Source organism: Musa acuminata, chromosome BXJ2-6 (genome assembly GCF_036884655.1).
Source record: "Musa acuminata AAA Group cultivar baxijiao chromosome BXJ2-6, Cavendish_Baxijiao_AAA, whole genome shotgun sequence".
Lineage (NCBI taxonomy): Eukaryota > Viridiplantae > Streptophyta > Magnoliopsida > Zingiberales > Musaceae > Musa > Musa acuminata.
The window spans coordinates 41,149,134-41,176,541 of record NC_088343.1 but is presented as its reverse complement, the minus strand read 5'-3'; the positions used below and the strand labels follow the sequence as shown (position 1 = coordinate 41,176,541).

General features: G+C 36.4%; 3 protein-coding genes across 11 annotated transcripts; 2 read left to right on the top strand and 1 right to left on the bottom strand.

Moving 5' to 3' along the window:
• Positions 1 to 53: 53 nt before the first annotated feature.
• LOC135581297 (F-box protein FBW2-like) lies at positions 54 to 11,313 on the bottom strand. 9 transcript variants are annotated; one of them, XM_065114418.1, is made up of 6 exons: positions 10,749 to 11,313; positions 5,113 to 5,684; positions 4,847 to 4,915; positions 4,581 to 4,737; positions 2,012 to 2,368; positions 54 to 1,181 (listed from the first exon to the last, which is right to left on the bottom strand). In XM_065114418.1, exons 4-6 carry the CDS (start codon positions 4,607 to 4,609, stop codon positions 524 to 526), a joined length of 1,044 nt encoding a protein of 347 aa, XP_064970490.1. In that variant the 5' UTR covers positions 4,610 to 4,737; positions 4,847 to 4,915; positions 5,113 to 5,684; positions 10,749 to 11,313; the 3' UTR covers positions 54 to 523. The 9 variants fall into 9 exon arrangements, with proteins under 9 accessions (XP_064970490.1, XP_064970489.1, XP_064970488.1 ...); XM_065114417.1 differs by having other exon boundaries at positions 4,581 to 4,733; XM_065114416.1 differs by having other exon boundaries at positions 4,581 to 4,733; positions 4,847 to 5,684.
• A 2,126-nt stretch (positions 11,314 to 13,439) lies between these two features.
• Positions 13,440 to 14,736, top strand: LOC135615630 (protein PHOSPHATE-INDUCED 1 homolog). Its single transcript, XM_065114415.1, has one exon. The coding sequence runs from the start codon at positions 13,578 to 13,580 to the stop codon at positions 14,526 to 14,528; it is 951 nt and encodes a 316-aa protein (XP_064970487.1). The 5' UTR covers positions 13,440 to 13,577; the 3' UTR covers positions 14,529 to 14,736.
• Positions 14,737 to 17,800: 3,064 nt separating this feature from the next.
• On the top strand, positions 17,801 to 24,493 carry LOC135615629 (cytoplasmic 60S subunit biogenesis factor REI1 homolog 2-like). The gene is made up of 5 exons (XM_065114413.1): positions 17,801 to 17,957; positions 19,474 to 20,073; positions 20,161 to 20,330; positions 21,228 to 21,446; positions 24,116 to 24,493. The coding sequence occupies exons 1-5, from the start codon at positions 17,853 to 17,855 to the stop codon at positions 24,273 to 24,275; spliced, it is 1,254 nt and encodes a 417-aa protein (XP_064970485.1). The 5' UTR covers positions 17,801 to 17,852; the 3' UTR covers positions 24,276 to 24,493.
• Positions 24,494 to 27,408: the final 2,915 nt, after the last annotated feature.

Below are 27,408 nucleotides of genomic sequence, written 5' to 3'. Positions count from 1 at the left end.
GAGACATGGTCAAAGATTCTTCAATCCAAGTGTCTCATGCAGTGGCTAAAAGATACTGAATTTGACTGCAACTTTATGTAGATCTGAACCGCAAAAAAGAGCTATTCAAGCAACAGACCTCAATGTCTTAACTGCTCTACACCCAGAATAAACAGATGGTAAGGATGAACAGATATTTTGTTCAAGACAGGTTATGTGGCTTTCAGAAAAAAGAAAAAAAAATCCAAATTATTGTCACAGCTTGATGCAGGCGACTTAGTCCATCAGATAAGCTAGAATCATCTTTATGAATATTTTCATTCAGCGGCACAGCTACTTTCATACTATATAGCTCCTTATGAGTAAGAAGAAGAGACTGACATGGTCATATAGACAACTCATGTTTGCCTCTACATGCATATCTTTTGACATTCAAAACAAGGATCTGATGGATTTTCTTTGATCATTATGTCACAGATTTCAGTCATTTTGGAGAAGCCCAAACGTGGCGGTTGTTCCGATCGAACCCGGTGACCAATTATGCTCATGGAGAGGGAGGCCAATCGAACCCAGTGACTGCATCGGTAAAGCCACCGCCATAGAACCTTACTTCCAAACCCTCCAATCCTTGCTCAGCCTCCCAAATGCTATCATTATCACTTACCCCCTCGTAGACATCTTCCCCGTCTTCCATGAACTCCCAAGAGTATACTGAAGAATCCGAGTAGTCTGAGCACTCGTCCCAGCAATTCTGCTCGTAGCAGTCTATAATGTCTGGCCCTAATACCTTCAAACCAGAATGCCACTCCTTCAAGTACTTATCATCTAGCTTCACTTCCCAACAGCCCCTTAGGTCCAAGTACTCAAGATCCCTGCAACGTGAGAGGATCTCGAGTACCCCTCGTGTTGTCAAAAGCAGGTATGCCATCTCCAAGTGGTGCAACTTGGGCATCGATCTGGCAATGGCATATGCCTCATCGTCTTGACAGACCTTGTCCGCAACCTCTAATGGATGCATCCTTCGCCGCAGGGAAACGAGAGATTTGCAGTGCTTTCCAAATGCTTCAATGGCACGGGCACCTATCTTTCTGCAGTAGCTGACATCCAAGAAAGTTATATTTGATAGTCTTGGAGCAATGATTTCTACAATCGAGTCACTTATTTCACTTCTTGGAAGCTCCAACCTCTGAAGAGATCCAGCACTACGAAAATTCAAAAGCAAATAGAAGGAAATCAATAAGGTTCATAACAGACGTCAAACCATAACGATTCTAAAGTGCCTATCTAGAGATACCTTGAACTATTCCATTACATTTTACCCATTTTGTTTCTTTCATCATTAAGATCCAAATTGGAAGCGAACCAGCTCATGTAAAACCCATAAGAAAAATACCAATTTAGAATCACACAGACTAGTAAACTATAGTTATTTCCTTGGGGAGTCTAAAGATCTGACCTTCTTATGCCTTTATTTTGACTATTGGTTCTCATCTAATTCATAAAGAGTAAATCATCTGCCATATAACAACATGAAGGTTATGTCAAAGTAATCAATAACAGAAATCTAAAAGCACCATACGGAGAGAAGTGACATTTTTGAAACAACAAGGTCACTTCAAAATGACAACCACACTTCATGTGGACATAAGAATGAGTGTCTGGCCTGCAACACCAGCAGATACTCTTCCTGTTACTGCTATTGAACCACAAATTTGATTTCACAACTTCAGTCATCTTATTCATGTGGATCTAACTACCAACAGTGCAGAAAATTGGCAGTGACATTGATAGATGTGATACTATTTCACCAAGTGATCGAGATGCAATAGCTAGATGTAATTAGCACGAACCATGTAGACACTGCAGATTAGAATTCAGATCCCCACAATGTTAATCACAGAAATGTTAGTCACTGCAAACTATATGACCATAATTAGGACTAGTTAAACATGCAAGATCTTCATATGTTCGTCCAAGGCTCAAAATTCTGAAGCCATATAAAGAAGAAGCAGCACAGGGAAGATTCACGTACTGGTCTGCGATGAAGGAGAACATGGATTCGGTGTGGAGGCCAGAGACGCTGAGCCTGCGGACGGAGCCAGAGCTTCGAGCAATCAGCATGTGAAGCATTTGGTCCAGTTGCTCCGGCTTGCACCGCTGGCTCCATTCCTCGATGTCGATCTCCTGCCAGCAGTAGGGCCCCGACACCGCTCGCCCCCAAGATTTGCATACCCTGGGAATGACGGTGAGGATTTCCTGAAGAGAGAGGTTGCGGAAGATGAGGCCCAGAGCATCAGGGAAGAGCTCCTCCCATGCCCTCTCTTCGCCGTCCTCGCCCTCGGCCATGTCTGTCGACGCAGCAGAGGAGGCTATATCCCTGTACAAACAACTAGATCACACGAAGAAATGTCAAATTTTGGCAAACAAAAACAGGAATTAGAACATCAACACGACAGGAATAAGATGCTCCTGGGATTGAATCAAATGTTGCAAGTAATGTCGAGAACCAGCGAACTAAACCCGCAAAGGTGGCGGATGAAGAAACCAGATACATTGATCCAGCAAGAAAACCAACAACAGGTTCAATTGAGCACTAAAAAGGACGAAGATGAGCGCAGGCGAATCGAGACAATTTTGCCCAGAATGGAATGAAGAGACTGGTCTTTCCCAAGATCAAAACGGAAAATGGATGGACTAATTGAAGAACAAACCCCAAACTTAAAGAGTAGCGACATCCGTGAAGAAAACATAACCTTCTCGTCATCCAACAAAACAAACACGTAGTGACCAAAGCACTATTTTTTCCGGAACGATCGCTCGCTTCGCAGAACAACAATAGGATGACAAGCAGAAAACAAGAAAACTGAGCGTAAAACGACAACATAAATGGGAAAAATCGACAAATCAAGGCCCAATCGCGAGTGTTCATCCCAGATCAAGCAAAGAAGCTGCCCAAATCCAATCATGAAGAATAAACAACGAGAACCTCCTAAATGTCATATTTTTTCGTGGGGATTAAACTATAAAGCCGACTGCTTCAATTAATCCAAGAAGATGAAAGAGGTACTAACATATAACAAAAAGAAGGGTTTTCTCTTTCAATGCAATCAGCCGCTATTAGAGAAAATTAAAGATCAAAGAGAGGAACCAGAGAGCAGAGACAGAGGAAAGAGGCAGAAGCAGGAAGATGGAGAAAGCGGAGAAGCTCTCACTTAACCCGAGGAGACAGAAAAACTGCAGCAATTGGCAAAAAGCTACAGAAGAGGGTAAAAGTGAACTCAAAATTACGAGATATATGTAGATCACACATGCAAACGATGTTATGTTAGTTATTCAGATATCAACCCTAGTTCTTGATATGATTCCCAACCCACGGAGTAGCCGAGGGTGAAGCCATACAGAGGTGCCGAACAAAAACCTTGTTGATGCGCATTTCTTAAGCCACAGGCGCAGCAATAGACGAGATAGCCAACCCTACATGTAACAAGTCTCCTGTGTATTCTTCCCCTCGAAACAAAACTTGCTCATCTGTACTTCTTACTTTTGGCATTATAACAACCATCGTAATCTAAAACAAGAGGAATCCATACGACGACGAGGCGTTGTAGCAAAATGTAAGAGTTCATCACTGGCATGCAGTGCAAAGCCACGGTACTCTCCCACCTGCTGTCCTTCCGCTCCATGGCCGGCACTTGGCACACGCAAACAATGAGGTAGGTTGGCGCCTTGGGGGCATTGAAGGGGTTGTCGACCGGTGGGGCATCAAGGTGGCTTGGCTTGGCTTGTGTCAGATCACATCACACAGGCGTTTGTACCCACCAACCTTTCTGGAATGTCTACCCTCTCCCTCTCGCGCTTTCGTCTCAACCTCGAATGCCATTATGATGTGGTGTACAATTTTTTGGACTGATTCTTTCAAGGTTAGAAGTACTGTCTATGTTCTTAAATATTTAAATCTTGAGTTAAATACTAAAAAAAATCACATTTTGATTTACCTAAAATACTCTTTTCTCATTTTGAGCTTCTTTTCCTAATTGATGCATCCATTTTAATTTTCTGTGCTTTGGCTTCTTTTTTTCATCCCAAAATGCTTCTGATCAACTAAAACATCACTTCACATTTTTAAATAACATTATAGCATTTTCTACAACTTAACAAAGATACAATAAATCTATACAAAATATGATTAATCAACCTTGGTCGAGGTTAAAATAAAAATTCATATTAAGCTAAGAACAACATGAAAAAGAATTAGCTTTCTGATTATGATAATACTATTCATAACCATCCAGCTTACCAACCAATCTAATACAAAGGATGATAGTTTTTAAGTTTGTTCTTTCGGAGACATTTTGGGGACACAAAAAAAGATGGAATGTTAATGAGGAAAACTATAAAGGGTTACCAACCGAGAAAAACCTAAAATGAAAGATTTTTCTTGAGAATTCGTTCATCCGAGACTCTTTAATATTTTTATTAAAAACTAAAACTTAAAAGGATAAATGCAAAAACACACAAATATGTAAGAATATATTTGACAAAATTATTATGCTCCATACCTACTTTGCTTAGTTATTATATTGTGAAAAATTAAGCCATACAGTGTCGATGAAAATTTCGATTGATCCATGTTGATGAAGCCAAGACCTATCAAATTGAAGTGGACCACTGCTGACAGATGCAGAAGTACCTCCCCTGTCTCTGGCAAAGCTTTATCAGCATTCAGAATGACATTAGAGATGGTAACTGAGGACCTGTCTTGAACACAAAAAAAAAATGAAAATAAATTTGATGTCAAAGTATATCCAAGGACATAAATCTAGTGCCGACAATTAGATTCTAAACAAAATGTAAAAGTAAACATTACCATATTGATCGAACAACGGCTCCAGTTCAGCAAATCACGCTAGTGCATTGAGGCAGCTGGAGCACAATTCTGCAATGTTAAATTTATTGCAAGGAAGTAAAGGCTCGGGGGAAAAGAACACAACATAAAATATGTTGCAAGTGGCCTCAACCAGCTTCAGCAAGTGCATTGAGGCAGCTGGAGCACAACCTTGCAAAGGTAAATTTATTGCGAGGAAGTAAAAGGCTCGGAGGAAAAGAACACGACATAAAAAAGTTGCCAGTGACCTTAACCAGCTTCAGCAAGCATTCGCTTGGGCATACCAATCCGAGAAGGTATTAACTTCGACTGCGTTCCTCCGGTGTAAATGTATTGATGATCTACCTCTGTTGCTCTGTCAAGAAGCTGTGCTCAAGTCACCAAACAGCAGCAGTGATTCCCACCACTGAAACTGAACTGAGATTTGATGTTACTATACATGCCTGTCCCTGACACAATGAAAGAAGAGCAAAGCCCCAAGAGAGTCACAGATCCCCAGGTGCAGAATCCACCAAGCAAGGCTGCCTGAGAACGGGCCTCAGGGATCTGAAATGGTGATCTGAACAATTACAGTGGATTCGACCAAAAGACAGGAACCCCATCAAATATTCTGCCTGCAATATAAAACTCCAAATCCATCTAGCAACACTGGCAGCTTCGAGAAAAGACAAATTGGAGTGACTGTCGAGTTGTTCTCTGGCACATGCAAAGCTTAGTTTTGCTTGTTAGCCAGACAGGCTTCGCAAGGAGATCTTGGAGTTGCCCTACAAACATGACCAAGGTCCCCAAGAAACTCTAATTTAGATCTGGCATTTCGTTCCTGTAGTAGTTCAAACAAATCAAAAGCAGCTAGGGATAAGAAGAACGGTGAATAAGGTTGAAACAGTAAGGGGGAAAAAAAGATAGATCAACATCAAATTAATATTTTAGATGCACATAAGAAAAAAAACATAAGAACACAAAAGTATGATTAGTTCCTCGATATGATGCTTCAAATCAACCAGTAATCTGACAGATTAATGCCAGTAACTTGATCAATTTTCTCAAACACCACCAAATTCCTCAAGAACCTGGACAGCAGTTTGAACATCAGCCTCTGTTATGAGCCTGATGAAAATGATTTTACAACCTGTAAGGTTGGTAGATAAACAGAAACCATCAAAAATCACAGTAAATTATGGCACAGTGCCCATCAACAAGGAACAAGACCTGTTCTCGGAAGAAAGTAAAGGCTAAGCAAACAGGTCAAAAGACTCAAAACTACACAAAATCACATCGAGCTAATGTACATTTGAGATGGCCGTACTGTTAACACAGTGATTCCCCACATTACTTAGCTAAAGTAACAGGAAAGTAACCAAACTATCAGTAGCATCAAACCGATAGGCTCTTAGCAATTAGCATGCTAGATTGAGTTGTCATAATCTTATAAGAAAAACAGAACATATAAGAAAATTTTTGCCATCTTCCATGAGGTGGTTGACGCTTTAAACTTTGATACAAAATGTACCATGACTCAGTTAGCTCTCTGTATCAACAGGGCAAGCATGTGACAATTTTATAACTGCAACATGACTTAAGTAGCTCTCTTATCAACAGTGCCAGTCACAAATTTTCTCAATGCTTTATCCATTTTATAAATTTCCATTCTCATATTTTGGTTAAACTCATCCATAAGTGACAATCAATTTCAGCAGGAAGCTTACAAGAATTTAAAAGTAATTCAAATATGAAGTAAAACAATTCCTTTTGATAAATAAAAATACCAGATCAAGGAAAATTTTATTTCACTAGAAAAATCTTTCACTGGTTCGGTAAAATATTAATTAGTCCAAAAAATTATCTTCATTAAATGAGAAACTAATAGCATGAGCCAGTAGCGATACCCCTGTATAAAATAAGTGCAAATTCTGGGCATCAATTGCTACCAATAGTTCCACATTACCATATGAACCAAAATACGTTTGCTGTGCTAATTATTGATTGGATACTGATACATCATGAAAAGTTCATCAAATAAAATTTAAAATCATGCTGAGCCTAGGTCAACCCACACTTTGATTAAAAGTAATAAGAACCTAAGTCATGTTGAACCATCTGTGTTCATTGACCACAACTTAATGACTCTCAAGCACAGTAGACTCTAGAAGGAATAAGAAGCATAAAATAAGTAATTTTACAAATTGGGTTAAGATTTAGTTTAGAATAATTTGTAGGAAACTAAAAAAAAAGCAGAATTCTGTCAGAGACTGTTTATATTTGAAGTTTCAGTTCATAATTTATGAAAACCCCAATGCAAGGCAGAGAATTCTGAGCAGGGATTTACTAAACGTCTGGGATGCATCTATCTTGCACAGTGCAAAAACAGTTTCAGGGTAGAACATATTCAAATTTAAGATCTGGGCAGCTAACTTGCCTTAGTGCAGACCTAATTGTCATCATAACAAAATTAAAAGTAAAAAAAATTGTAAAACCAATTTCAAATCATAATAAAGAGTTTTTTTCTAAATTGTTATCCAATTTAGCCATAAATGTACCCACAGCTAATTTTTTTGAATCGATATTGTGACATAAAAAGGATCCAGTTTGAATAACCAGATCTATTTAGTTCCATCTAATGTAGCTCATCATTACAAGTTCCTGAAAAGTAACTGCAAATATCTGACAGTCAGACAATAAGAGAACATGCAGAAAGACAAACATTAATGTATGCTTTATTATCCAATTAATGAACGGTCGTCAAGAAAAGATTATAGTCACTTTCATGATTTGCTATTGGGGTGATGAATTTCATTGGAATTTGCCATCTCCCTGTAGTAACAAGAACAAGCTTGCACTGAGAAAAGTCATCACCAAGCCCTCCTATGAATCCCAATTTCAGGTGGGGGATGGCTGTTAAAAAGCATCCAACTTGAGTTCTAGAAATGATTTTTTGGAGTGTATTTGGTCTAGCTTGGGTGTTTTCTATTTTTCTATCTTCAATCTTTGCAGTACTTCACAATAATCATCTTTGTTTGCAAAAATGACGAAAGTCACCAGAATTATCTTTGCAGTACTTCAACAAAAAAAAAAAAATCATATTAATATTTTGAATTTTAAAGTATTTGATACATTACAGAATAATTTAAAATTTTCACAACTATTTTAGTGTTAAAATAAATTTAACAAACTTGTGCCGTCCCTGTTTATTTATAAAACATTAATACTTCTAATTTGAAGCCATATATTTTAGAAGTATTTTAACTATTTTCAATATACTTGAAACCAGGGTCTGTTGTACCGAGCCATACCGCCCAGTACGGGCAGTATGTACTGGTCCTACAGGTTGTCGGTACGTGGATCGACTGTTACCGGTCCGAGAGTACTGTAGCACTACTACAGTGTTACAAAAGCACTGCTACAGTGCTATAGTACTCGGTACACAAGGTATACCGCTCGGTATACCGTACCATACCGGTACCGAGCCCAGATCGAAATACCGGTACGATACGGTATTGCGAACCTTGCTTGAAACCTAACATTCATCATATGACAAAATTTTGTTCAAATGTATAATCAGAGGGGTTCTGGTTTTCAGCATACTTCAATTCCATGATTAACATGACTTGAATCCTTCCCTCTCTCCCTGCAATATCAGCACTGTAGCAGAAGCTGAATTACCATTCATCATCCTCTCACATCCTCCCAGTCTTTGGCTGCTGCTTGTTCTTCTTTGCCAACGAAGGATCGACTAGAATCAATCAAAACCAATCAAGGCCACCTGAGTTTAGTCTGATTCCAGGTGACTTCGAATGATTCTGATTGATGTTGATGAAAACAGGTATGTTGGGATGAATGTAGGATCCAAGTGTCAAAGTTTGTTGATTTCACCTGTATCATACCTAATGTCCATGTCAATTACTAGCTATGCATTTCATTTTCAGAAATTATTCTGATCATCATTCACCTTCTTGTTAGAATCTAAATAAACCCTTAGCTTACTATTCAAACCCTACCAACACTACTGGACAATACACTGGTTTTAGGATCCAATGTATCACTGCTCTCACAGAGAGATCCTTGCTCCAGAATCATCACTCTATAATTTATATTATCCCACCATCAAACTATGCAAAGAAACTTTAGGACAAGTTGTTTCTTTTAGTGTCACACTCGACTTAGGGTTACCTTTAGAAACAAAGCAAGCACTATACATGGCACTAAACGAATATGATATTAGTTAAACTGTGCCTGTATTCACTTTTTTAACATGGCACTAAACAAATAGGATATCAGTTAAACTATACCTGTATTCACTTTTTTATCTGCAATGAAAAAGATATGGGTAAAAAAGATGCAGATTATGATTAGCAATACCGTACCGTACTGCTCGGTACGAGCGGTATGTACCGGTCCGATAGAGAATTGGTACGGGTGGTACATCAGTACATCTTAGTGCATCATGTGTTGGTATGCTCGATACAACTCGGTACATACCGTACTGACAACTGATTAGTACACCGGTACGATATGTAAGTTAGATGATTAGGGACTCAAATTGGATTTAAAGTGGATATAGATGCAATGTAAATTAAAAATATTATTAACAAGAATTTATGAATCCATTTTTTCTTTTTGCATAAGATTTGAAAGCAACTGCTTTCAGAACACCCTTTCAAAGGATCAAGCCTAGATGGACAAAGCAGCTGCTTAAGGAGTGCTTAGGAAAAAGTAATAAGATTAATATAAATTCATATGTATGAAAAATCAAGTACAACCAGCTTCACACTAAGGAAAACTATAATCAAAATTCACTTAATGCAAAAATTAAAATTAAGTACACACTTTTAAACATTCCATAAGTCCTCAATATACATATAACTTTATGCACTCCCATTACATCAACACTTCATAGAGGTCACATAAGATGGAGTACTTCAAATAATAGTTTCATATTAAAATTTCTAATTATAATCCTAAGACTGGTTGAATTTTCATGTCAATGTAGCCCTCGGTGTTTTCATAAAAAGCAAAAGTAAAATGAAAAGCATATTGCAATAATTATGATATAGTAACATATATCATGGCTCAAAAAGGAAAAATAAACAAGATCTAACAAACCAATATTCTCATTGTTGCCATTATTCATTACATGAGTATAAAAGACGATTAGTTTTACTTGTAATTGTTAAATAACTGCTCGTACTTGTTGCATTACTCAAACAGATTATTATTCTTATTTATATCTTGTTTGAGTCAGATCCTCTTACTCTATACTAACAATTGTTTGTAACAAATTGAGGAATTTAAGGAAAAAGTTGGCCTTCAGGACCGAGATAGTTTCTCATGCCCCATTTATGAATAGGGGCTGTCGCTTGACCAGAAATACAAAAAGTGATGAACTCTGAAGTGGTGAGGATAATGTACAACTAAATTGTTTGGAAAATATTCAAGCATTCTGATATCTGAATATAAATAATACTCAATTAATATTCATATTGCATCCGAATTTTGATTAATAATAGATAAAATATGGACAAGGACATAATTTGTGTAACCATATTTTACCTCGATCAAATATGAAAATAAATTCCAATAGATATTATCAAACCCATTTACACCTTTATATTATATCATCATGCACCAATTGTCATATTTCATTAAACCATTCTTTTTCCATATTAAGAATAATCTAACTATTCTATTTTCTTGTGATCTTTACATTTTCTACATCTTTCCACAGACCCTTTGTTCAGTTACAATGGACAGGGGAATAAGACCATCATACAATTTATTATTGACATGATAATAAAAGCCTAACCAAAGATTATGAACAAAATAAATCAAATTCTCATACTAAAATACCTCAAGAACATTGATGCCAAGAGGAGGATTATATACATACCAAATACAAAGAGGAAATGCTGCATGATTGGTACCATTTTCAACACCTCGAACTTGTTCATCTTGGGCAGCCCGCTGTTCACTTTGCTCCAGCTCGGTCTCACGACGTACTCCAAGTACGTCATCTACTATTTGTCGAGAATACTCTGGTTACGCGTCAACTTCGGCTAAGAAGATCCACAGCTAGAATGAAGAATAATCATCAATCCCTCACAAGCGGAGCCTCCGCATGAGCTCGACCTAGGCGGCAAGAAGCCGGAGGTGGAGGGTTGGGTAGTCCTCTTCTTTGAAAAGACCCAGAGGAAGCCGGCGAAGATGGTATAACCGCCGGTGCCACTTTCGGTGCGGGAGTCGTTTCCGTAGGAGTATGGGATCTCCAGCGATATGGTAGTCGGAGTTCCTCGGGCGTGCCAGAACTGGTTGGCGGGGTTTTCTTAGCCGGGATCTCGTGTATACAGTCTGGATGAGGCCGCAGACGGCGGCGACGCAGCCGAGAAAGTGGAGGCCGGGGAGGAGTCGGCTACACTTAATATTCCGGTTGGACGGTGGAACCGGGGCCGATTTAAGAATCAGACGTGGCGAGTGCTTATAACGGCGCAGGTCATGTCGAGAGACCGCGATTGGGCCGCGATGCCCATATGGACTTATCGAGTAGGGTTGCCGGAAGCCAGATGACACATTTAAATGAGGATTAATTACATATTGCATTATGTAGTTAATTACTTTAATATTTTCATCCTCCTACTTTTGAAAACTACATTAAATTTTTTTATTATAAAAATAACATATTTAATCTTATTTCTCGATTTTATTGATAAAAATATCCGAGTATTATCATGTGCAAAAAATAATGATCAAATAGGATTAAAAAGATAATTTTATAATATTATTTTCACTAATATTAATTTTTTCTTCTAAAAGTATTTTCTTTTTCCGACTTTATTCTCTCATTTAGCTTTGATATCCTCCTAAATGGCCTAATGAATCTAAAGAAAAGATTCACGAATATTAGCCTCTGTAAGATTTATAGTAAAAAAAATTCTCGATAAATATGGAACAATTGATAATTATATACCTCCGAATCCAATCAATGCACAATGAAACGGAATCATAAGACAGAAATCATTTCTATTAAGTATTTCACTTTCTAACAAAACCTTTAAAACACTGATAAAATATGATGCAATTGAATAGTATTATCTTATTTCATTTCCCAACAAAACTTTTTTTTCTCCTGATTTTTTTAATAATAAAAATAATACTATAAAATTATTATTATTTAATTATATTTTTAATATTATTTTTTCGATAGCACATGCAATATTTATATCAGTAAAATCAACTACATGAAAAAAAACGAGATTAAATATTTTATTTTCATAATTATAAATATCTTAATATAATTTTTAAAAATATATGAACCGAAATATTAAATATTATTAACTATAAAAAATAATTGATTTTTATAGTCGACACACCCAAATGATTCAGAATTTAATTAGTTAAGAAAATATTTTATTGATAAGGATGTCATATGTACGATCAATAGTTAGGTAGTGCTACGAAACATTTAGTATCTCAAAAAAGCACAAAAAGATTCCCTGCAAAGGGAATAGCTAAAAACAAAGATCAGAAATGAACACAAATGATTCGAAGAACCGAAGAGGAAGGCAGAAAAGATTCCCTGCAAGTTGTTCATAATATTATTTGGTTTATACATGACAAAAAAAATCTCCATAAACCTTGTATTTTTAATTTTATAAATTAGATCGGATTTAACTTTTATTATGGAGCTTCTAACCAATATTAAATATCTAAAATTAAGCTATGGAGATACCTAAAAGTGTCATAATCGATGAAATAAGAATGTAATTAATCATATCCGTTCATCCTGTGATATTTCCTGGTGATTTATTTGCTGACCTGTCAGAGAGGCATGCAAACGTGGGAGCCAAATCGATCTCCAAAGATATTGATTCTGCCAGGTGAGTCAACTTGTCGAGCTGGCATTGCTGACCATGAACTAAAAAAAGCCCCTTTCAATTTCTTCTCCAGCATATTTCTTCCGCTTGGAAGATTCCTGCGCAAAATCCATCCTATACTCGTGTCTTCTCACAACTACGTCTCAGAGACCATAGTCATCATTGCAGACAGAGTTGATGCACCTACCCGACATGCATGCATTACAGCTTCGCTCGTCTGAGCCCCACCTCAGCAGCGTCCAGTAAGGAAGCAACACGTTCATCCCTTCCGGGAATCCAGACGATGACGCAGGGTAGTCCAGATGAGACGCACCGAGTGTGGATAGCGACGAGGGGATGGAGGATGTCGCCGCAGCTGCGTCCCCACGCGAGCTCGCCATGGCAGAGACATCCGAATTTATCACGAAGAGATAAGGCCGTCACCTCCTCCCTCCTCGTTGCCCGCCTTGACTTCGCGCTTACTCCATATCTTCGGCTTCACTTTTGCTTTCTGGTATATAGTTGATTTGGAGTACTGGGAGCCACACTTTATTAAGAGCTTGAAATGACGCTTGTAGAGCTGGGAGCGACAACACTCGGTGCGCAGCTTTGAGTGGCGTTTACGTCAAAGGAGGATGACACGCGTAGTGCAGCTAAACCACGGTCGCCTTGGCCGACGTATGGGACGCGTCAACGTGGTGGGAGGACCGCCGGCCACCGGTCCCGCCCACTTTACTCTCTCGCCTCCCGCCCTCGCTTTCGCCTTTCAAGGGGCTCGTGATATTTTAGTGCTGCCACTCGATCACTAAACCATTATCGCGTTGGTATAACCCCCCCACCATCTTCTGCCAAGAAGACAGCGAACTGCCATGGCTGCTCCTGCTTCTTCTTCTTCGGGTTGTTCTGCGCTTCTTGGGTTCGTGTTAGCCGCTGCACTATTTCAGTGCTCCCATGGAGGGAGCACCCTCGCAGGCCTCGTGGAGCAGCAGCCTCTCGCGATGACCTACCACAAGGGGGCTCTGCTCACTGGTCCTCTGTCGGTCAACCTCATATTCTACGGGAAGTTTACGGCTTCACAAAAGGCCATCGTTTCGGACTTCCTCGCCTCCCTTTCGCTCGCCCCCCACAAGGACTCCGTAGAGCCGTCGGTTGCCACCTGGTGGAATACCCTTGCTAAGTACTACGCCACCTCCAGGACGCCGCTGCCCAAACTCAAACTCGGAAAGCTGATCGTCGACGCAGGGTACTCCCTCGGCAAATCCCTCCACGACGCTGACATCGCGAAGCTGGCGGCCCGGGGGGCGCCGCGGAACGCCATCAACGTGGTGCTGACGGCCGAGGACGTGGCCGTGGAGCGGTTCTGCATGAGCCGGTGCGGTTCCCACGCGGCGTCGCCACGGTCGAAGGACGGCGGCCGTTTCGCCTACGTCTGGGTGGGGAACTCGGCGGCGCAGTGCCCCGGACAGTGCGCCTGGCCCTTCCACCAGCCCATCTACGGGCCGCAGACACCGCCGCTGGTGGCGCCCAACGGCGACGTCGGGGTGGACGGCATGGTGATCAACGTGGCGAGCATGCTGGTCGGCGCCGCCACCAACCCATTCGGGGACGGGTTCTTCCAGGGGCCGAAGGAGGCTCCGCTGGAGGCGGCAACTGCGTGCCCCGGGGTGTACGCAAAGGGAGCCTACCCGGGCTACCCGGGGGACCTACCGGTGGACTCCGTCACCGGAGCCAGCTACAACGCGCATGGGGCCCACAGCAGGAAGTACCTGGTCCCAGCCCTCTTCGACCCGTCGACGTCCACGTGTTCGACCTTGGTGTGACGAGAAGTACGTACCGATACTTGAACAGATATGCGTATGAACGTAATGTACATATGCACTTGTGAATTAAGCCTATTAGAGATGAGACTGTTAGTAGCGTGAAAGCTACTTTGTTTTCTGTTGCTAAAGCAATAATAATAATAATAATAATAATAATAATAATAATAATAATAATAAAGTAATAAAAAATAGTGTTTTTTTTCTTAAATTATTTTTTTTCTGGATGAATGAAAATGTTTTGCTGTCGTATTTGGTTTGTATTATTTAGAACAATGATGGAAATTATGGGTGTAACGATGTCAAAGAGAAACATGAGAGAGTTTAAATGTATTTTTAAGAATATATAATTTTCATCAAATAATTTCAAAAAATGTATGAGATGATTTAGGAACGATCACATTAGCACTAAATAAATAGAATGATGTAGAGTTTAAAAGGTTCATATGATTTTTATTAAAATATTGTAAAATATAAAATATCGATAATGTATTAGCAGTAGAGATTATTTTCATTGCAGTATTTCAAAAATATATAATGTGAACATAGTATAATATTTTATAAATATTATTTTATAAAAAATAATTGTAAAACTCATTAAGTGGAAGGTTCATACGGTTTTCATCATAAAAACATAAAATATCAATTTTGAATAATATTTTAATATTTAAAAAGTTATATGAATATTATTTTATATAAAAAATTTGATAGCCGTAAAACTTGCATAAAGTTGATAGTTTGTATTATTTTTGTAAAACTATTATAAGAATATAAAATATCGAGTTAGGATGATATTTTAATACTAGAGAAGTCATATAAATGTTATCTAGTAAAAAAAAAATGATGGTCATAAAACATAAACCAAGTGAAAAATGTGAATCATAAAACAAACACAAACCAAGTGGAAGAAGGTTTTCACATTTTGTCATATGGTTCTGGAGATGAAAAAAGTTGATTTATGATGATATTTTAACAATAGAAAAGCTGTATAAATATTATTTCATAAAAAATAACAGTAATAAACATGCACAAAGTGGAAGGTTGGCACCATTTTTGTCATCTCATTTGAAAGATATAAAATTTTGACTTCATATAATATTTTAATACTAGAGAAGTTATATGGACCTTATTTCGTGAAAAAAACTCGAACTAAGTCGAAGATTTGTAATGTTTTATAAAAATATAAAATACAAAAATATGACAATCACAATGTGACACTCTTTCGAAAATACAAAATGTCGATTTAGGATAATATCTTAGTACTAGATAAGTTATATGAATATTATTTCATAAAAAAACATGACAATAACAAAACTTGCACATACATTGCTTTAGTTACACCATTTCGAAAATGTAAAATACTAACTTCACACAACAATTTAGCTATTGAGAAGACATATAAATATTATTTGATGAAAAAATATGAAAGTTCAAAAAACTCATACAAAGTAAAGGTTTGCGTGATTTTCTTTACGCTATCTCAAAAATATAAAATATTATCTTACATAATAATTTAGCACTAAAGAAGTCATATGAATATTCTTATATGAAAAAAAAAATGAGAGATATAGAACTTGCACATTGTTTCAAAAACATAAAATGTGATTATATAATATTTTAACACTAGAAAAATGTTATGAATGTTGTTTCATGAAATAATATAATAGTCATTAAACTCGTGTCGAGCGAAAGGTTTAAATGATTTTTGTCACACTGTTTTGAAACCACATAATATCGACTTACGGTAATATTTTAAAACTAGAGAAGTCATATAAATATTATTTCATGAAAAAACATAAATTTCAAATGTTAACTTAGCACAACATATTGTCACAAAGTAAAAGGTGATTACAATCAAAGATCTCCCGTGATAACAACCTCAACAATAGCCAAAATCTTTCCAACTACATGATGAGATATCGTAAATCTGTTCAGAAAAATTTTCTCTTCCAAACATGTATAAATATGAAGTATTATGTATTATTTCAATCAATCAATGTAATCTTTCTTTCTATTTTATTTCTATCAAAAGGTATGTATAGTTTTTCATCGCACGATTTCGAACACGTAAATTGTCCATTTCATAAATGTTGCATCGTGAAAAGTATGATAATAATATAATTTGCATAATATGAAAGGTTCACATGGTTTTCGTCCTATCATTTAAAAAATATAAAATATCAACATACGATAACATTTTGGCACTAAAGAAATAATATGAATGTTGCTTCATGGGAAAAAAATAATTAAAAATCATAATACTTGCACAAAGTAGAATATTTGGTTTTCCTTGCACTATTTCAAAAAATATAAAATATTAGAGAAGTTGTATAAATATTATTTTGTAAAAAACATGATAATCATAAAACTTGCACAAAGTGAAAGACTTAAAACGATTTTTATTACTCCATTTCGAAAACATAAAATGTCCACTTCATACAAGTCATATGAATATTATTTTCGTCACACTTTCACGTTGTTTCATGAAGGTTTATTATGTCTTCTTCTTTTTCCGAACATTTAAAAGTCTATTACTAATTATGTTGAAGTTGCTATTTCAATGAAAAACTCAATGTAAAAATTAATTTAAATCTAATTTGAGCCAAGTTGTTAATGCTAGAGCTCATAGAAATATAAAATAAATATTTTAGTCTCATATTATTATTTATAATTTTATTTTAATTTTTTTAAATATCTTTAAATTATATTTTTATGTATATATGTATATATATATATATATATGTATATATATATATATATGTACATATATATATATATATATATATGTACATACATACATATATATATATATACATATATATATATATACATATATATATATATATATGTATATATATATATATGTATATATATATATATATATATCTCTTCTTCCTTATAGGATGACATTGAGGGGTGTTGAGCAAAATCAAATGACATTAGCAATGAGCAAGATGAAATCGAGAGATGATGAGCCAGATCAAATGCCATTAGCAATGAGGGAGATAAGAAGTTTGGGGAAGGAAGAAAAAAAAAATCTGTAAATAATTTTTTTATTATTTTATAAAGATATTATCAATAAGAAGGGATTGTCAATAAAAGCCTGTGAATAATAAGCTTTTATTTAAAAAATAAGGTCCGGCTTCATTAATTAAGACCGTCCGATTGCTCCTTACGATCTGTGCCTGCGCAAGCGCTCGCGTAACTCACGAAAAAGGACGACCTCCACGTGTTTGTTCGCCTCGGTCGCTCTTCTATATAAGAACCGGACCGAGTTCGCCGCCGTAGATAGACCAGAGGGCAGGGGCGACTCTTGGGGGAGGGGAGATGCCGGTTCTCATGTGCAACGCTTGCAATAAGGGGTTCGACGACGAGGCGCAGCAGAAGCTTCACTACAGATCCGAATGGCACCGCTACAACCTTAAGAGAAAGGTGATGGATTAACTCGCTTCTAGGGTTTGAGATTTCGGAAGTCCCGACCTGGGTCGATTTGATGCTCGAATCTTTCTTTTCTTGAAGATATTAGGGTGTTTTTCTCCTTATGTTTGTTTATTTGATTATGTTAGGGCGGTGGGCTTTTCTTTTATGTGTTGGTAGAAAGGTGATCTTTGTGTTAAGTCTCTGCGTTGGCAGATAGTTTTGTTGGTGATGATTGGGGTTTCTTTTGGATATCTTTTGGTTTTCCCATCTTCTGGGTTTCTTCTAGAGAATGGAAAGTTTCGTTCGGATATTCTGAAAATAGGGCTTTTTAGAACTACTTGGAATTTCCAGGCTGCAGAGTCCTGTTGGGAGTTTGATGATGCCATGTGATCAATTTAGCAAAATTTTTCCTTTTGAGGAAAGAAATCGCCAATTGGAATCTATGACATTATCTCAAACAAGGGTAGCTATGACTTGTTACATCGTAGACGCTATATTTTGGATGGTTAATATATTACGAGCAGTATATGGGTTGAAATAAAAAAGAACTAGGTTCATCTGTGTTTGTTTGACAAATTCTAGCATGATTAACGTGTTCTCTCACTTTTTATTTGCAAGATTAATTGATGATTCGATTCCATTGTTTGCTATCATATAATAAATTTATAGATACCAGTCTTCTCTTTGATGCAATATTGTATACGCCATAATCATATCAGAGACTTTCCCCATATTTATCATGGATATTTTAGGTTTTTTATAAAAAATCATCATCAAACATGCCAAGTCTGGGCTATAAGTTTTTGTTGTATAGCAGTACTTGGTGATTGTAGTTTTGGGTGCTTCTGCCAGTTCTAAACATATGCTTCATGCAGTAGTTTTATACTTTCAGAACTAGCTTTGACTTTCATGTGTACATTGTGGATATCACAGGGCAAAAAGAACTGAGATGTTGCTGTTTGATAAAAATGCATGGTGCTAAATGCTATTTTATTTATATGGGATAGTACAAAAAGGAGTGACTTAGTCTTTGTGATACAGGAAGTTTTTAGGATTGGTTGGGTATATTTTAATTAGATTGAAAATTTTATATTAATTTAATTTCTTTAATAGATAGATCTGGTAGGTATTTAATTTTGAAATGACAAAAATATGTGTGTGGTGTTAAATCAAATTAGGAGTTTTGTTATGGTCAGTACTAAAGTATGAATTTATGGTTTCATTTCACCGTACACCTTTTGTAGAAAATCTTGACATATTCGTTCATACATTCATTTCAAGAAAAGACACATGGTGAAATCCTTAAATAATTTCATATTTTAATATCAAACCTACCGGTTATGATATCTTGCTTCATTGTAATCAGCATGTGCTACATTTTCTAGGCACGAGGAAATTTTCATCAATGTGTTGTTCTTTTTAGATTTTGCTTAAGTGACATAGGTTTTCATGGAAAAAAATTTAAAATTAAGCCTCTATAGATGATACAGATCAGAGTAAAGATAAACATGGGTGTCATATGCCTCAGGTTGCAGGGGTCCCAGGTGTAACAGAAGAGTTATTTCAGGCTAGACAATCAGCTCTAGCTGAAGAACGTAGCAAGTTGAGTGCAACACCAATGCTCTATGGATGTGCACTATGTGGAAAGGAGTACAGAAGTTCAAAGGCTCATGCTCAGCATCTTAAATCACGAGCTCATACTATGAGAGCATCACAAGAGTTGGGTCCTTCAACTGCAAGAATTACCACTATAAAACCATTTGCAGGTCGAACATCAAATAAGGCTACAGTTCATGTTGCTCAGGCCGTTAGAGGAGATGAGGATGAAGAAAGTGAAGAGAGTGAGGATGAATGGATAGAGGTCAACCCAAACGATGAGCTGGATATGGCTTCTGAATCCCTGTCAAACTTGCACGTTGGTGAAAATAATGTTACTTATGATATTGAGCCAGATGATTTCATTGATGAAGCTGGAGAGTTGGATACATCTTGTTGCTTCATTTGTGATCTAAAGCATGAAAACATAGAAACCTGTATGATCCATATGCACAAGCAACATGGGTTTTTCATACCTGATGTTGAATATTTGAGGGATCCCAAGGGTCTTCTTACATATGTTGGTCTTAAGGTAGATGTTCTACTCCCATTTTGTATGTTAAAATCTTGTTTTTAAAGTTTGCTTAACGAAATACCCTCTTCTTTTTTCTTCCATCAGGTCAGAAGGGATTTTATGTGTTTGTACTGCAATGAGAGATGTCATCCTTTTCAAAGCTTGGAGGCTGTAAGGAAGCATATGATAGCAAAAGGTCATTGCAAGGTGCGTTATGGAGATGGAGGTGATGATGAGGATGTGGATTTGGAGAATTTCTATGATTACAGCAGCAGGTTTATATTCTAAACTAATAAATAGTTCTTCCTTTGTTCCATGAGCTGTTGCAAGCATATTTAGAAATTGAACCATCAAAATGGATTTGGAAGGAACTTGGCTGTAATAGCAATTTCTATTACTTATAAAACTATTGTTGCTTTTGAGGTCCATGTTTGCCTTTGCAAGCATGACACTTAAATAGTGTGCCAGAATTCATTTATAAAAAAAAAGGTCAAATTATGGTTTTCAGAAAGGGATGACTAGGTTTTCATGATCTCTTTTATTAACAGAATTATGATAGTTCGAACTTGTTATCATTTTTCCTTGAGCTGTTTGCAAGCATATTTAGAAATTGGAACATCAATGTAGATCTGGAAGGGGCATGGCTGCAAGAGCAACCTCGATTTCTTTTAGAGCTGTTGTTTGCTTTTGGAATCCATGTTTGCCCTGGACAAGCATCACACTTAAAGAGAGTTCTTTGAATTCATTATTTATTAAAAAGATACACCAATTTAGGGTTTTAAGGGAGGCAAACTAAGCTTTCATGATATCTTTTGACTAGATAATTTTGAAAAATTGAAATCATGAATTCCTTGCTACTTGTGCTTTCTTCATAGGTATCTGTTTTTGTTAACCTCATTCATGAGCAGCTTAGCATGGAAAAGAGGCAAAACCTGAACAAATTACCTAAGGAAATATCCTGAAGGAAATAATCTGCAGATACATAATGGTGACTGTTTGTTTGGTCAATGAAACTTATGCATGATTTTAATTGTTGAAAAATTCTCCTTCATTTAATGTGTTCCATTTTTTCAAATAAGTTTTTATGGATCCGAATTTTCATTCTATGGAACTTGCTTTTTATTACACATTGAAATTCTCTTGCATTCTTACTGTTATGTTCTTTCTTGTAGTTATATGGATGCAGATGGTAAGCAATTGGTGGCAACAGATTATATGAGTAGTAGTGTGGAGCTTGGGAGTGGAGGGTCTGAGCTTATCATTTCACGGAAAACTGATAATGGGGTACTTGTTCGAACTTTTGGATCTCGGGAATTTCTTCGGTACTACCGCCAAAAACCACCGCCATCTCTTACAAGAGATGCTTCATTAGCTCTTTCATTAGCTTCAAGGTATGTGTGCCTTCTATATCTTAATTTATGTATTTGGTTAATAGGAGCTATTTAGTATTTACAAACAAGAAATCTTATTTCCCAACCAAGCTTTAATTCCTATGATACATGAGCTTGCGCTATGATTGTTTGGCAATGGTATTAGAGGTAAATTTAAGATTCAGTTTTTCCTAAGTGTGCTGTCATCCTTCGATTGTCCAGTACAATGCTTATCTGTTAATTCTACTATAGTTGAGCATGGTTCTCTTGTGCCTATTTTACATTCTGTATCTGCTTAAAGAGATTGGATCTGTTTGCTAATTTAGGTCAAGGTGCTATCAAATAAACTAACTTACATAGTAGCACAGATAGCAAAAGAACGTTAGTTAAAATAATTCCTAGCATTTTGAGATTTTATATTATAAATGTGCTGGATTTGTTTTAATCAGAAGAAAAACAAGAGAACACTATTTGAATTTGCTTAGCAAACAGACTCTCAGAGTGTTTACATCTGCTTACTCTTTTGGTACTGGTCTTGTTTCCTCTGTATTAAGTTTCATAGCTGAAAGAATTAGGTGAAGCAAATGATAGACTCCATCAAAATGTCTTCTCTACATTCAATTTAGGAGGGGGATCTTGTAAATTTAATGGTTGGTGTTCTTTGTCTTCCCTTCTTTTCCTAGTTTTTAACCATTTGCCTAGCTGGCCTTTAATGTGCCACCTGACCGTTATATTTATATGATTTTCTTCAAGTGGGTTTTTCTATTATAAGTGCTTTGGGACTATCAACCCAACTCAAATCCACTCGGCCAAGACCAAGTCCGAGTTCAACTCCAAGTCCATGATCGGTTGAATTCAACTTAAGCCCAACTCCAATTCAAGTTGAGCTTGAATTGAGAAGACTTCATTGATTAGGAGTATAGGAGTCCAAATCTGATTAGGAGTCATCAAAGTCTAATTAGGGGTATGTGAGTCCCCCCTCTACAACTATAAATAAATGGCTTGGCAGCCCTAGAAAACACAACAATTAAAGAGAGTCAGCTTAGAGAGAGGCGCTGACCCTAGAGAGAGAGAGAGAGAGAGAGAGAGAGAGAGAGAGGCAACAGTGCAGCCTCAAGAAGTCCAAGCTTGTTGCACATGAAGCCTCTTTGTAATTGCATGATTAATTCCTTTTCTTTGAGAAGCAATCTAGATTCTTTTTCCTCTTTCAAATCCTCTCGTCTTCTAATGACTGTCAATCCTCTCGCAAAGCATAGATCCATTCGGAGGCCAAATTATTGCCCCAAACGGATCAATAAATTGATAGTTTTTAAAGAGATGGGTGAAAATGGATTGAATATGGATTGGATACCAGAAAACCATGTCCATATCCACTTCCTCATCTGCAGACATGAACATGGATAAGGGTAGCATCTGTTTCTAAATTTTGAAACCACAATTGATCAAAATTGATACAAATATTTGTCAGCTACAAGTCTAATTTATGGTTATATATACAAATAATAATTAGATGGGTCTTGATAAGAATCATATTTTAAACAGGCTAGTACTAGTTATTTTTAATCAATGTGGAATTAGGATGGATACCGATAAAATTAGATATAATCAACATTTATATGTGGTGAAATAGGTCAAGTGCCTAGTCTACTACTAAAAGAATTTTATTCTGTGAGCTGCATATGTATAATCGATTCAAAAAAAAAAAAACTATGTATTGATAATATTAAAAGAAAACTTTTAGCAGATAATTGGCTTGAAGCAGACTGAATGAAGCTTCAACAGAACATGCTCCATCACTTTTACTTGGCATCTTCTTTTTGTGATGGGTGGATTGATGCTACCAAAATTTGTTCAGATATTGGAGGTCATATTTGTATCAGGGAAGTATTATAGACATATGTATATCAGTTCCAATTTTGGACCTGGGTATTATGTGAATCCAACTATCCATATCTAGTTATAATGAAACTTAGATCTGAATCCCACCAGATGTTATCTGAGATGATTTCACTGCTACTAACAGGTGTAGCCTCAATTATAATTCAGATTCTATCTTAATTGTAGTCGAGATTCATATATAATAATAATAATAATAATAATAATAATAACAATAATAATTTCTTAGGCATGTCAGTATATATCTTACTATATATTCGTTGGAGGTTCACTGCTATCTTGTTATCGTTCAGCAATTTTATTATTATTCTTAAAACATTTTTCTTATTTAAGCTGCAATCCTTTTGGCATTCAATTGTAGTCAAAGGAATGGTTTTTACCTTTTCCTGTGATGCAAACTCATCGTTAATTGTGAATTGGATTCAGTATTTGGTGAGACCTTTATTTGATTTTGAGTCAGAACTCCAGTTACATTTAGCCACTATGCTCTACGCATCTAAAGTAATATTTTTAATCTTTTTTAGCCTAAATACAATTATATTCTTTTATTTGTTTTGTTGCAGAATCATGAATGCCTGTATAGGTAATAACAGAAACTTGATGTGCTAGTCCACCTTAAATTTATCATTCCTTTGAATTCTAGAATCATAAAGTGGGCAACTGACTGTATGAGATGTCAATTGGATTGTTGGTCAGATTCTACTATATTCAAAATACTTTGTGTTTGCTGAAAGAACAATGCTTGAAGAGTTAGAAGCTATACAACAGCTTGTAACAATAAGACATTGTTGCAGGTACCGGAGCATGGGCTTAGCAACGGTGCAATCAAAGGAGCAGATCGTGAGGATGAAAGTTATGAGGGAGATGAGTCGACATGGAGTTGAAGCTATGCGTTCAAAGATTGGGATGAAGAGTAACGTCATCAGAAATCTCCCTAAGAATGTCCCATATTAGTAATGCAACGAGCTTTGAACTTATAATATATCGTTACCTCTGATAGAAGCGACAATGACCTGAACGGAAAAAATATTAGTATCATCTGACCTTCCTTTTACGTGTGCAAGGTTGGTTCATGTAGCATTTCAGTTGTTTTCGACTACCATTTTGTTGTATTTCCCCCTTGATTCTGTGTCAGCCACGGATGCTGAGTAATCGAAACTATTTCCAGGTCAGATGCTATAGCTTATCGGGAATGTGATTATGCGTTTGATGTGATAGTGGTTTGCATCGCATGTAAATCTGATATTGCCACTCATCCATCCAAAAATCTGATATTGTAAATTGTGCTCCTATATTTGACACATTATAGATATGAATCACAGGAGAGAGAGAGAGAGAGCACATATTTAATCCTATTTTTGATACACCAATGGCTGGCGACTCCTTCAAACCATTCGAAACATAAACAGTGATAACCCGCATGGATGCGCATGCCATTAGAATTTCGAGTTATAAAACTACCCCTACATCACAACATCAGCATTGATGTTAAACCACCTCACAATAATCAGATGTAGCTCGTTTCTCAGGCCTGCAGTTTATTTAGTTAGGCACACTGTTGAACCTACCAACCATATATATGATACAACAGTATACACAATAGAGTGAAAGCCTGTCCTTTTGTCATTGAACACTTCCGTATCGGCCAAAGGTAGTGAGTGATCATCATCATCATCTCCGTATTTTCACTCTGTAAAAATATATAAATAGTTAATCCCCGAATGTGGCTTAAAAACAGCCTAATAGTTTTGGAAAGGAACACTCAAATAGAATATACTATTGACCTTACCATCCATCATCACATATTTCATCACATATTTCATAAAGATGAGCCTAACCAACACCAAGAGATGCTGGTCTTGATCAAGGATTAAATACTTAAGTCAAACTCAAGCTCAAGCTCGTCTAGCAATTTCTCTTAGACCACTAAGAGGATTCGAATTGACAAGACTAAGAGTCCTCTATCTAATACTAAGAGTTGAACTTCGGTTGAAAATCCTTTAGTTTAGTTAAAAGAGTATGAGCTATTTTTATTTAGTTAAGAATCTCCTTCCTCAATTACTAGTAAAGGAGTACGATAACCTCTATAGAGGAGCACTGAGAAGATAAAAGAGGCAACAATAAGAAAAAAACCTCAAGATTCCTGGCTTATATGCTTAATAAATTCAAGTTATTGCTAAAAAAGTTTGAGCTTATTAGTAAGGAAGTCTCTTTGTAATTATCAAATATTCCTTTTTAGGAAACAATCTAGATTTTTTTTTCTCTTTTAGCTTTCTCTTCTTCCAACATTCTATCGATCATCTTACAAAGTATTAACATCGCTCAAGGAAGGATTAACATCACAAAATCCTTCCCCTAAAATGATCGAGTGTATCAGGATGACGATCCTCACCTAGTTACCATTAGACAAGGATATACAAATCCAGATGAAAAACTTCAAAGGTTAGATGTCCAAGTTGTCAGATCTCATATGGTAGAAAGTACTCCAACAACATCGTTAGATCTTATATGTTATATGTATGACTTGACCAACTCGACACTTAATTTATCCTATGTAGGTATAGTTGCCAAGATAAAATTGCTTTGTGTTGATTTAAGTTGCAAGTCATATTCTAGCATGATGAAATGCTTACCTATGACCCTACGCCAGTGAAGAGATGACATGAGAACAATTTAAAAAATCCATCCGACAAAAAGTCTATCGAATAGAATACATCAAAGATCAATTGAAAAGATACTATAACTCATGCCAAGGACAAGATTGATTAGTGTAAGACTATAGCACTAAGTTTTAATGACAAGCAATGACATTCAAAATCTCATCCAATTGATATTTGAGGTGATGAAATTTACCATTAGTTTGCATGATCAATATCGAATTAAGCCTCTTCAAGGTTCACGATATCTTGAGTGCTAGTGGGATAGTCACTGTGATTGAAAGGAAGACTTGTTGAGTCAAGTTGGTGAGGGCTTGTGCTAGTGGGATAACCTCTTCATGGTCCAACAACGCCTAGACTTGTTGAAGGCTTTGTAGGAACAATGATGATGGATAAAAATTTAGCTAATTGAGGAGTAATTGATGGAGGGTTTCATCCTAGATCATTAAACAATCGTCAAACGGCAAAGGATTTGACAATGGAAAATTGGTTATTTTTGACTATTATTGGGTTCGAGTTTGGAAAAGCGAGTTTTTCCTAATTCATCCATAAGGGTTCGACATGATTATCTTGAGACTTTTTTAAAAAATAATCTTTTTAGAGCTAATATATTAAATCAAATTTTGGCTTTCCGACATACAAGTTAGGTTTAAGCAACTCAAGATAAGTTGTCAAAAAGCTGGCCAAGACCCTACAAAAATTACATATGGCATAACCAATCCATTTTCGAAGTTAGGCCACTAAGAAATTCGAAATATTCAGCCAAGTATTAAAGTTAGAAAGCACCTACCATACCATTTTATAGTGTGGTAGATGATAGGTTGATATAACAACAACAATAATATCCATATATCTTTTAAGCATATGTCCATACCATTTTAAACGATTTTTTTTCATCTTATTCTCTATCATACTAATATCTAATTATTCATAAATAAAATTATTATTTTTTATCTTTTGTAATAACTCAACACATTAATCTTAACATTCTTATTTCTCAACTATTGAATACTCAGATCAATAAAGCTGATGGATAATAGATTGACATTACGATAAATATCAAGAATGATTACATTTATCATTCGAGACCATGAGAATGCACGATGAATCGATAATATTGCGATTGCAAAGATAACGATTTTATAGAGCCAACATGCCTGTTAATGCTACGTTACTAGTTTTATGATGCTGAGTCAACATCTAATGCTACCGACCTTATGAGATCGAATCTCATTTTATGCGTCGATCGAATGAGTATATTATGCTGATTGATGATCGCCAGTATCAAAAGATATTTTGATATTTTTATAAACTGTCTTCCGAAAATATATTAATAACCCAAAAACTTTTTTGAGTGTTCGAATAAAATCGTCCTATAAAAAAGAAAAAAAAGAAAAACTCAAGTAGTAGCATCATCAAAATCATCCGAA

What these genes read in the sequence shown, in the direction of transcription:
- LOC135581297 (XM_065114416.1), bottom strand. Translation starts at nt 4,609, where the DNA reads ATGGATCAATCGAAATTTTCATCGACACT. An exon ending in TCGAAATTTTCATCGACACT is followed by an intron (nt 2,369 to 4,580) that starts GTATGGCTTAAT and finishes CGTGTGATCTAG; the next exon opens with TTGTTTGTACAGGGATATAG. An exon ending in TTCTCCTTCATCGCAGACCA is followed by an intron (nt 1,182 to 2,011) that starts GTACGTGAATCT and finishes GAATTTTCGTAG; the next exon opens with TGCTGGATCTCTTCAGAGGT.
- LOC135615630 (XM_065114415.1), top strand. Translation starts at nt 13,578, where the DNA reads ATGGCTGCTCCTGCTTCTTCTTCTTCGGGTTGTTCTGCGCTTCTTGGG.
- LOC135615629 (XM_065114413.1), top strand. Translation starts at nt 17,853, where the DNA reads ATGCCGGTTCTCATGTGCAACGCTTGCAATAAGGGGTTCGACGACGAG. An exon ending in GCTACAACCTTAAGAGAAAG is followed by an intron (nt 17,958 to 19,473) that starts GTGATGGATTAA and finishes CATATGCCTCAG; the next exon opens with GTTGCAGGGGTCCCAGGTGT. An exon ending in TTACATATGTTGGTCTTAAG is followed by an intron (nt 20,074 to 20,160) that starts GTAGATGTTCTA and finishes TTCTTCCATCAG; the next exon opens with GTCAGAAGGGATTTTATGTG.